The following is an 11,044-nucleotide window of genomic DNA, read 5'->3' as shown; positions in this document are numbered from 1 at the left end:
GTCAGTTGGGGTGCCCCCCGCCCCGCGGGGCGCTCAGCGGAGGCCGAGGGGCAGGAGTAGCCCCAGCAGGAGCAGGAGGGGGCCGGGGCGCGCGGCGGGGTGCGCGGCGCCGGCGCCGCCGCCGGCGGGGGGCAGGGGCCGGGGCCAGCCTGCCGCCGCGTCCCCCTCCTCGCAGGGGCCTTCGTCCTCGTCCTCGTCCCCGGGCGGGAGGCGGGGGTGGCGCAGGGGGGCCTCGGGGACGGCGGCGGCGATCCAGGCGGCGTGGGCGGCGGCGCGGGTGTAGACGCCGGGGCGGCCGGGCAGCCCGCAGGCCTCCCCCCAGCTCACCACCCCCGCCAGCAGCCAGGTGTCCCCCACCCGACAGGACAGGGGACCCCCGGAGTCGCCCTGCGGGGAGACGGCGGCGTTACGGGGCGGGGGGGGACACACGGGGGAGATTTGGGAGGGGGGACCGCGGCCAGGGCGCGGCGGCACCCACCTGGCAGGCGTCGCGCTGGCCCTGGGGGAAGCCGGCGCAGAGCGTGTCGGCGGCGGGCGGCCCCAGCCCCCCCGGCCCCCCCGGCCCCCCCGGCCGCGCGTAGAGGCAGCGGCAGCGCCGGTGGCTGAGGAGCGGCACCTCCAGCTGCTGCAGCGTCTTGGGGGGCGGCAGGGGTCCTGCGGGGACGCCCCGGTGACGAGGGTGGCCCCGGCCCCCCCGGCGGGGAGGGAAGTGCCACCGCCACCGGTGACAACAGCGTGACGACGGTGTCCCCGAGCCCCATGGGTGCTCCCCAGCACCACCAGAGCCCGTGACAAGTGTCCCCAACCTGTCCCTGAGCCCCACAGTGCTCCCCAGTGCCACCAGGGCCCGTGACAAGTGTCCCCGAGCCCCACGGGTGCTCCCCAGTGCCACCAGGGCCCGTGACAAGTGTCCCCAAGCCCCACGGGTGCTCCCCAGCGCCACCAGACCCCGTAACAAGGGTCCCCAACCTGTCCCCGAGCCCCACAGGTGCTCCCCAGTGCCACCAGACCCCGTGACAAGTGTCCCCAACCTGTCCCCGAGCCCCATGGATGCTCCCCAGTGCTACCAGGGCCCGTGACAAATGTCCCCAACCTGTCCCTGAGCCCCACAGTGCTCCCCAGTGCCACCAGGGCCCGTGACAAGTGTCCCCGAGCCCCACGGGTGCTCCCCAGCGCCACCAGACCCCGTAACAAGTGTCCCCAACCTGTCCCCGAGCCCCACGGGTGCTCCCCAGTGCCACCAGACCCCGTGACAACTGTCCCTGAGCCCCACAGGTGCTCCCCCACACCACTGTGCCTGGTGACAACTGCGTGTCCCCCCCGCCGCCCCCGGGTGACACTGACCGGCGGTGCGGACGTCCCCCCAGCCGGTGACGGTGCAGTTGGTGCCGGGGGGGAAGCGGACGGCAGGGCCGGGCAGGCAGATGGGGCGCACGAGGCGGGTGGGGGTGGCCGGGGGGTCCAGCCGGGCCAGCGCCAGGTCCCCGGCGATGTCACCCTGCTCCTCGGTGATGTCCCCGTCGCGGTAGGCAGGGTGGCGGGTGACAGCGGCCACCCGCCTCACTTGGGCGTCGGCGGGGGGGGACAGGAGCTGCAGGGCCCCCAGCGTCACCCGGTACTCGGAGACAGGGTTCTCCCTGCGGGGGGGGGGGGCTCAGACACTGGGGACACCCCTCCCCCCCCGCCCCGACACCAGGGTCCCCCCCCGGGGCAGCTTTGGGGGGGTATGGGGGTCCCAGGGGGGTTTACGGGGGGTCCCAGGGTGGGCTGGGGGGAGGATTGTTTGAGGGTGCAGGGCAGGTGGTTGGGGGTCATAGGGACGTTGGGGGCTGGTGGGGGGTGTCCTGGGGGGCCCGGGAGGCGTTCCAGGGTGCTGGGGAGGATTTGGGGGTCCTAGGAGGGTGTTTGGGGATGCGGGGGAGCGTTTGGGGGTCCCGGGGGTCGCAGGGGATTATTCGGGGGGGTTACTCACGGCGGGAAGCAGTGCGCGGCGGTGAGGACCCAGGCGGGGGCGATGAGGGAGCCCCCGCAGACGTGACGCCCCCGGAAGGCGACGCTGACCTGCCAGGGCCACTGCCCCGCGCGCGCCCCCGCGCCCCCCACCACCCGCCTGCGCACGGGGGTCCCGCACGGCACTGGGGAGAGAGGGAGTGGGCGTCAGGGACCCCCGCCTCCGGGAACCCCGGCACCCCCCCCCCGCCACGCCGCAGGACCCCCGCCCCAAACCACGGGACCCCCCCACGCGCACTGTGGGGACGCCGATGTGCGGGTGACATCGCGCCCGGGGGCGTGTCCCCCCCCCTCACCTGAGTCATCCGCGGCCACCGTCCCCCCGTGACCTGTGGCGGAGAAGGCGATGACGTCAGAGCTACCTTGGGGACACGGCGGGGGGGGGGGGGACACCCAGGCATCCGGGAGGGGACCCAGGCATCCGGGGCCGCCGCCCCCCTCGCCGGGGCGATGGCCGAGCCGGAAAAACCTGCCCCGAGGAATGTGTCCCGCGGGGACGTGGGGTGTGATCCCCCACCCCGCGTCACGCCTCCGTGTCCCCTTGCGTCCCTCCACACCCCCCCGTGCCCCACACATCCGCCCCCCCCCGTCGCCCCCCAAACGCTCCGTGTGCCCCGCAGACCCCCCCCCCGGCCCCCCGCGCCCCCTCTCTGCGTGCCCAGACCCCCCCCGGCCCCTCACACCGCCCTGTCCCCCCGGCCCCCCCGGTCCCCCCACCTCCCGTGTCCCCTCATCTTCCGCCACGTCCCCCCGCGCGCCCCCCCCCACGCTTCCCCGTGACCCGCCGGTGTCCCCTCAGCCCCCCGCCCCTCACCCTGGGGCGGCAGCAGCGGCAGCAGCAGCAGCAGCAGCAGCGGCGGTACCGGCAGCGGTACCGGCAGCGGTACCGGCAGCGGTACCGGCAGCCCCGGGCCCGGCCCCCGCCGCCCCATCGCGCTGTGGCCGCTGTGGCCGCCCCGCGCCGCCGGCACCTGCCCGACCCCGCCCCGCCCCCGGCCCCGCCCCCCCGCCCACCTGTACGGGCACGCCCCCACCCAGCCCGCGCTTTACCCAGGCCTGGCCACGCCCCCGCCCGGCCACGCCCCCGCCCTTACAGGGACCCCGTCCATAGGGGCTCCCGCGGGACCTATAGCACAGCCCCCCGCCCCCATCACCTATACGGGCCCCGACCCCCGCCCTATAGAACTCCAGGTGCCCTATAGAGCCCCTATGGCCGCTCTACAGCATCCCCCCGCCCCCCCCAGGGGCACCAGCCCCTAAGAACCCCCCTCCCCCTTCCTATAGGTGCAGCACCCCCTACACCTGTAACTGCCCCTATAGCCCCCCCCCCCCCCAAGTGTTCCTATAGGTACCCCCGCTCCCAGCCCCTGCCCCCTGAGTCACGGGCTCGGGCAGGGGCCCGGCCCCACCCTGGGCCACGTCAGGGCCTAACGAGGGGGTTAACGAGCACCTTACGGAGGCCGGAAGCGCCTCATTAGGGCGCGTTCACTCTGAAGTCTAATGAGGGCAAGCAGGAGCCGCCCCCCCCGCCCCCCCCCCCAAGCACCAGACAGGGCCATGTCGTCCCCCCAAGACTTTTAATGGGGGGCGTGGGGGAGGGGGGGGGAGGGTTAAAAGCGGGGAGACCCCGCGGGGGGTGGGGCTGGCCGGCCCCAGGGGTGGGGCACCAAATAAAAAACATGGGGGAGGGGAGGGGGCGTGGGGCACACTCAGTAGGGCCTCTCGCGGCGGTCCTGCCGGTGGTCGCCCCTGCGGAGAGAAGGGAGAGGCGTCAGTAGGGACCAGAGTTAACTGACCGTCAGTAGCGGCCAGAGTTAACACTGACACTCAGACCTTGGCTTTTGCCGGAGACCATCAGTAGGGGCCAGAGTTAACAGCGGCCACAAGCAGCACCCAGCTATCAACCATGACCGTCAGCAGGCCCCAGAGTTAACGCGCTGCCCCCAGCAGCCTGCAGCAATGCAGCGTTCACTCTGGGACGTAACAATGGCAGCACCACCAAGCGGTTGCGAAGGGCAGCACGAGCCTCCTGACACCGCTCCCCACAAGCCAGCAGTAGGCTCCAGCGTTAACCGTGCCGAACGGGCCCGAGTCAAGGGTGCTCAGCAACCTCCAGCGAGAAGTCTCCAACACCTCCGCATGGCAGCGTGCAGTGTTAACTCTGGAACCTACCGATACACACCCTACTCCCAGAGCTCTCAGAGCCGTTATCGCTAGGTTTCAGAGTTAACAGAGCCCCGAGGAGGAGAGGGGGGCCCCGTCAGCCATCTCACCTGGAATCCATCTTCCCCGGCCCGAAGCCGCCTCGGTCGCCGCCTCTCCCTCCGCGGAAGCCGCCCCTGTCTCCGCCCCGGCCGCCCCTGTAACCGCCGCGGTCGAAGCCTCCGCGCCCGCCGCGGCGCTCCTCGCCGAAACCGCCGCCGCCGCCACCTGCGGGTAAGAAAAGCCGGGGCGGGGGGGGCGGCGGAGGAGGCGCGATGAGGTCAGGAGGCGGGCGCGGCGCCCCGCCCCGCCGGACCCCCGGTATTTACCCATGTGGTTGCCGCCGCGGCCGCCCCCGGGGTATTTGCCCATGTGGGGCCCGCCGGGCCCGTCGGGCTTGGGGCCTTGCACTGGTTGCACTCGTTGCGCCACGAGAAGTTCATGTTCTCGCAGGCCCTGCGGGGCGCGAAAAAGAGAGACCGATGAGGTCACGGCCCCGCCCGGTCCCCTCCCAGCTCGGCCCAGTTTATCCCAGTTCCCAACCACTCACGGGTTGGGGCACTTCCAGTCGCCGGCGCGCTGCTGGCCGCCGCCGCCGCTGGGGAAGCCGCCCCGGTTGCCGCCGCCGGAGCCGCTGTTGCCGCCGCCGAAGCCGCCGCGACCCATGGGGCCTGGAAAAGGGGGTTTTGGGGTGAAAAAGCGGGATTTAGGGATCACCCAAGCGCGTCCTCCCTCGCTCACCTCCCCGGCCGCGGCCGCCCCGGCCGCCCCCGCCGCCGCGGTTGAAGTCGGCGCGGCGGGTGGCGAAGGACACCTTGATGGGGTTGCCAGAGAATTCTTTGCCTAAAAACAGGAGAATTGAGCCCAAAAAGTGGTCGGGGGGGGGGGGGGGGGGGGGGTGTTTCCCGGGGGGTTTCGTCCTACCGTCGAACCAGTCGATGGCGGCTTTGGCGGAGGGGGGGTCGTCGAAGGAGACCGTGGCCTCCCCCTTCAGCTTGCCCGTCTCCCGGTCCGTGTAGAGGTTGATCATAGGCTGCCCCGTCTTCTTGTTGGTCTGGGAAAGAGAACACGCTAAGGACACGCTAAGGACACGCTAAGGACACGCTAAGGACACGCTAAGGACACGCTAAGGACACGCTAAGGACACGCTAAGGACACGCTAAGGACACGCTAAGGACACGCTAAGGACACGCTAAGGACACGCGTGATCCAGAGTGGCCCCCCCCGGGGCTGGTCTTGGGGTGAAACATGGGGCTAAGGATGCGCACCAGCACGTGAAGGACACGCTAAAGACACGCAGCAACATGTGAAGGACACGCTAAGGACACACCAACACGCTAAGGACACACCAACACGCTAAGGACACACCAACACGCTAAGGACACACCAACACGCTAAGGACACGATACACCGAGGACACGTTAATGACACGCAACTGCACCATCCCCTCGGCCACGGCTTTATAACTCGCCGAGACACTCAACAACACACCAAGGACATGGGAGAACACGCCACGGTCACATGCCGCCACGCTAACGAGCCGGCTCACCTTAATGATGCCGATCTGCTTGAAGTAGTCGGCCACCGACTCGATGGTGACGTTCTCGCCCAGCCCCTGCACGAAGATGGTGTTGTTGTCCGAGTTATCCTGCTCGCCTGCGGGGGAGAGCTCGTTAGCGCCAGCCTTCATTAGCCCTCATTGGCCTCTACCCCGCCCACCAGCCCACCCCTCCCCTCATTAGCCCACCCTCATTAGCACCTTTCCCTCAATAACCTCATCACCCCCCTCCACCGCTTTAATCCCCTTCCCGCACGTCAGCCCCCTCGTTAGCCCGCGCCTCGTTAGCCCGCGCCTCGTTAGCCTCCCCCCGCCCTTACCAGGATCATGCCGAGGCCCTTGGTCCCGGGGTCCTATCGGCACATGCAAAAATTAAAAGGCAAAGCATTAATTAGCCCGCAGGGAGGGGGGGAGCACACACCCCGTCCCCTCCCCACCCCCAAACCCGCCAGAATAGGGAAAAAACGGGGGAAAAACGCCTTTTTCAGCCCACACCCCTTTTTGGGGTGAAAAACCACCGTCTGAGCACCTACACACACTCCGGTTGTCACTCGCTCCCAAAAAACGGGGGCCCCCCCCCGAGGCCACCAATTCCAGAGTTTTCACCCCAAAACCGAGGCGCCACCTCTGCTCGTCGCCCCCGGGGTGGCACTTTTTGGTACTTTTGTCTCAAAACACACTTTTTTTCGCCTCAAAACACCACCAGCAATGCCCCGGTTCAGCAAATCCCTCCAAAACGGTGTGAGAACTCTCAAAGATGGGTAAAACCAAGACACTCCGTTTTCGGTCGGTACACTGCAGCGCTCACCACCTCACCGCTCCCCGTTTGGGGGCAAAAACGGCAATTTGACCATTTTCACACGTATTTTTTTCCTCCATTAACCTCAGGTCACCGGCACTTCACACAAGCCCCAAAATCATCGGGTTTTTTTTTTTTTTTTTCCTTGTTTTTCCCCCAGAACCAAAACTTCGCACCAAACCTCAGGTTTTCCGATTTTTTGTTTTGTTTTTAAAGCCACATGCAACCGTTTTGCTAAAAACCAGCGTTTTCACCCCCCGAAAAGAAAAAAAAAACCAAAAAAAGAAAACACCACTTTGCCAAGAGTCGAGATTTCCCCGTTCCGGCCTTTTTTTCCGCCTGCGGTCACCACGTGCGTGTTGGTTTGGGTTTTGTTTTGTTTTTTTCCTCCAGTTTGCCCCCAAAAAATGACTTTTTGTTTTGTTTTGTTTCAACACCCAAGATGCAGCCCGATGATGTCGCCTCCGGCCGGCCGCCGCAGCTCTTTTTTGGGGCTTTCTCACCCCAAAACGCCCCCGACCAGGCTGTTGCGGAGAGAAGGGGTTAAAAAACAGACACTTTTTTTTTTTTTGGGTTCAAATGCCGAACTCTTGGGACTTACCACCGAATTTATTGAAGCCACCACGCTCACCACCGCTGAGGAGATAAATTGGAAGATAATGAGGTTTTTTTTATCCCCTGCCTAAAAAGAGGGGGGCAGTTTCGGGGCAAAACCAGCGCTTTTGAGCAGTTTCCTCCTTCCTGAGCCCCCCTCTGTGGATTGGGGGGGCCGGGGGTGCTTGGGGGGGCTGGGGGTCTCCATCCACCGGCGACGTTTCATCTCGGACGCAGCAGCCGGGCGCTCTCCGGCCCCGCCGGGGGGGGGGATCCAAAAATCATTAAAAACCCCAATTTTTCCTTTTTTTAAAGGGGGGCACCCCCCCCGCTTTCAGCCGAGCCCCCCAGCGGGAGCGTCTCTCCCTCCCCACCACTCGTCGTCGCTTTTCCCCCCTCATTCCTGTAGCTTTTTTGGGAGGGGGGGGCCCTTTGCGTGTTTGTTTGTTTGTTTTTGCACTTTTCACCCTTTCTGCCTTTTTTTAACCCAAAAAGAGCGGAGAATTGCGAAAGTTTCGCTGCCTTTCACACCTGCAGCACACAAAACGCAGAGTTTGTTAACAGGCACAACAGCAGCGGCAAGACAAACAAGCAACCGCGGCTCGCCCCCGCCGATACTCACCTCTCGCCGCCCCAAAAAGCGGCTTTTTCAGCCTAAAAGCGGGGGGGGCGACACGCGCACAAACCCAAAACCTGCTTTTTTTTTTGTGTGTGTGTCTTTAAAACCACCATTATCGTATTTTTGGGGGGCATTTCCTCCTCCCTTCGTGCACCGGGACACCACAAAGACACTCCACTCCAGGTTATCACCCGTCATTCAGTGTCAAACAGCTCCCAATATCCAAAACCGGCGGGTTTTTTTTCCCCCAAAATCAACATTTTTCTTTTCTGCAGTGACCTCAAAAAGAACCATTTTACCCTTTTTTTTTTTTTTTTAACCCGGGGCACACGCCCCCACCGTGACCAGAGCCGGCACCGGAGGCTACAAGTGACCTTGGCAACCAGGTTTGCTGAGTGGTTTTGTCTCATTTTTTCCCAAAAAACACCTTTTCCCCCCTATTCCAGAGGGGGTCTTACCACTTCAGGCGCCTCCAAGCACCCCCGCCGGGCACCTCGCCCTGTTTTGTTTTTTTTTTTTAGGGGCGCTTGCGCCGATTTTGGTTAAAACCCACCCGAGCAGGGGGGGTACCGACCGGCACCGTCCAGGGGGATGCTCACCTCCCCTCTCCCCTGTCTCCTCTCCCAAGTTTTGGGGGGTCTTTTGGCCGCTCCCCGACCACCCCCCCCAAACTGCCGTCCCCCGACACCTACCCGAGGTTGCCTCCGCGGCCGCCCCGGCTCCCGCGGCCCCCGCGGTCGTAGCCACCTCGGCCGTAGCCGCCCCGGCCGCGGCTCCGCTCCTGCTGTCCGCCCCCGTAGTTGCTCTGCTCCTGGTAACCACCACCGCCGCTGCTCATGGATGACTGTTCCTGCCCGTAGCTGTTGGCTACAACCGCAAAAACAACAATTAAAACACAAAAAATGAAGGATTTGCCCCCAAAATGGCACCACCGTGACCACCCGCCGTGCTCACATCCGCTGCCGCCCCCGCTGTTGTACTGGTTCTGCTGGCTGTAGCTCTGGGGTGGGTTGTAGGACGACTGCTGACTGTAGCTCTGCTGCTGCCCACTGTAGCTCGACTGTTGGTTATAGCCGCCGCTGGGGGGCTGGCCATAGCTGGAGCTCTGCGAGCTGCTCCCATAGCTGCGGGGAACAAAAAATAAAACAGATAGTCATCCAAAAGCTGGTTTTTCACCCAAACGGCGGTGTCGCCGGGCGGCTGCTGCCTACCTGCCGGTGGAGGAGCTGGCCGCCGGCGGCTGGGAGTAGCTGGGGTAGGAGGAGGGTTGCCCGTAGGAGGTCTGCGAGCTCTGCCCGCTGCCGTAGCCGCCGGTGCTGCCGTAGGCTTGGGGGGTGGACTGGGTGCTGTAGCCTGGAGGGGGAGCAGAAAATGAGGTGAAACACCCCCCCCCAAAATACCCAGTGGGGTACAGGGGTGTGCTGGGGGGCCGGCTTACTGCTCTGGGTCTGGCCGTAGGAGGAGCTGTAACTGTTCTGGCCGTACGCGGAGGTGTCAGTCGACTGGCTGTAGCCACTGTAGCTCTGCTGGCCGTAGGGCTGGCTGCTCTGCTGTGAGTAGCCCTGACTCGGCGGGGTGGGGTACGCCCCGTAGCTGCCGCAGAAAGCGGAAAAAACCCCAAACCATATGAAATCCCTGCAAACACACCCTTTTTCTGATGTATTTCTAAGGGTCAAGGGGTTGACTACAGGGAGGGAGTGGGGGGGCCGTACCTCTGCGTCGCCGTCTGGCTGTAGTCTGTGGGAAGAAATCCCCCCCCAAAACCGTTAGCTGTGTGAATAAGGGTATGGATCCGCGAATATAAACGTATTTAGACTATACGGGCTCAAAATTTTAAGTTACTTATCATCGCAATGCACGGCGAGCCAAGCTCAGGCACCAGATTGAGGGGTACATATCCCACTCAAAAGACCTAAGCACCGATTGTAAGAGCAAATACCCCCGAAATAACAAATTCAGCCATATGGGCGTAAAAACGAAGGCAAGCAGAGCCGTTTCCCTCAAACGCCGCGCAACAAAAGGGGGCCTGGGCCCCCTCAGGAGCTCCCCGCCGCAAGATGGCGGCTCTTTGCCTCTTCCCGCCTCGCAGCGGAGCAGCTGCCGCCAGCGTTGAAACAAACTGAGAGCCCGTTACCCAAAACAAAGGGTTTAGGCCCACCCGAGCGGCGCCGGGCTCCCCGGGGGGGGCCGTTTTCCGCCTCCATGAGGTATTTACCCACCCCGGGGGGTCTCTCACAGGCGAAGACCCGGATGAGGGACTGCGGCAGCGCTAGCGCGCATGCGCCGCGCGCAACCCGGGCGGGCGCGCCCGCCCCCCCGCGCATGCGCAGTCCGCCCGGCGCACAAAATGGCGGCCGCGGTGGCGCAGCTGGAAAAGCCGCGCCCCTCCCTCGGCGCACAAAATGGCGGCCGCGGGGGGGGGGGCGCTTTAACGGGCCCCGTTATACCGCCGGGGGGGGGGGGGAGGGGGGGGCACCGCGACCCCTCAAACATCCACGGGTCCTATTAAAAAAAAAACCACCCCAAAACCAGAACTATTTTGCCTTAAATTGTAGTTTTACGGCCTAATTTTCTTACACGCCGCGGCGCATCCGGGCGCAGCGCTTTGTCCGCACCCCCCCCCTCCCGCGACCACTCTTACAGCTACAAAAAAAAAAAAAAAAAAAAAAAAAAAAGCCTAAAACGGGGTGCAAAACCTGCGGCGGGATAAACGTGAATGGCTAGCAAATGAAAAATGATGGAAAGATTAATTTTAAACAAGGAAAAAAAAAAAATACACACACAGCCCGGGGCATCGCGGAAATGGGCTCATCATCAAATCACAGCCCGCCCCAACAGCGCCAGTAGTAACAGTTTCGGAGCTACGCGGTTACCGAAACGCGAACAGCAAACCCGCTCATTTTAAGGAACGTGTTTTTAAAAATTACAATGAAAGCGGCATCGCCGTTACAGCCCCTCCCGCTGCGGGGGGCCTCTAGGACACCCCCCCACCCACCCCGGGCCCGCCGTACCCGCCCCACACACCCTCCCCAGGCTCCCCGCGGCTGGGGGGGGGCTCTGGGGCCCCTCCCGAGGCTGCTGGGGGGGGGTGGGCCCCAAGACACCCCCCCTTCCATGCCCCCCTCGGGCTGCCCGCCGGTGTTGCGGGGGCTGCAATACCCCCCCCCCGGGCCCACGCCCGAGCTGTAGGGACCCGCCCCGGGATGCGAGGCGGCCTGCAGGGCCCTGCCGGTCCCCCCCGCCCGGTACCGTTGGAGGCCAT

General features: G+C 64.9%; 2 protein-coding genes across 2 annotated transcripts; both read right to left on the bottom strand.

The window, feature by feature from the left end:
• Window positions 1-33: 33 nt before the first annotated feature.
• Window positions 34-2,942, bottom strand: PRSS8 (serine protease 8; the record flags this gene model as incomplete). Its single annotated transcript, XM_082012324.1, has 6 exons — window positions 34-387; window positions 479-654; window positions 1,345-1,637; window positions 1,973-2,135; window positions 2,307-2,372; window positions 2,825-2,942. 6 exons carry the CDS (start codon window positions 2,940-2,942, stop codon window positions 34-36), a joined length of 1,170 nt encoding a protein of 389 aa, XP_081868450.1.
• A 665-nt stretch (window positions 2,943-3,607) lies between these two features.
• Window positions 3,608-11,044, bottom strand: FUS (FUS RNA binding protein; the record flags this gene model as incomplete). The annotated part of the gene is given in 16 exon segments (XM_082012323.1): window positions 3,608-3,759; window positions 4,284-4,440; window positions 4,542-4,616; window positions 4,619-4,668; window positions 4,763-4,883; window positions 4,954-5,055; window positions 5,137-5,266; window positions 5,762-5,868; window positions 6,091-6,123; window positions 7,171-7,205; window positions 8,475-8,649; window positions 8,737-8,906; window positions 8,994-9,135; window positions 9,221-9,375; window positions 9,495-9,519; window positions 11,032-11,044. Coding segments are annotated over 16 exon segments (1,530 nt in total). The 3' UTR covers window positions 3,608-3,719.

The sequence above is a fragment of the Phaethon aethereus genome (genome assembly GCF_964289735.1).
Source record: "Phaethon aethereus genome assembly, chromosome: 35".
NCBI classification, from domain to species: Eukaryota; Metazoa; Chordata; class Aves; order Phaethontiformes; family Phaethontidae; genus Phaethon; species Phaethon aethereus.
This window is presented reverse-complemented; position numbering and strand designations above follow the sequence as displayed.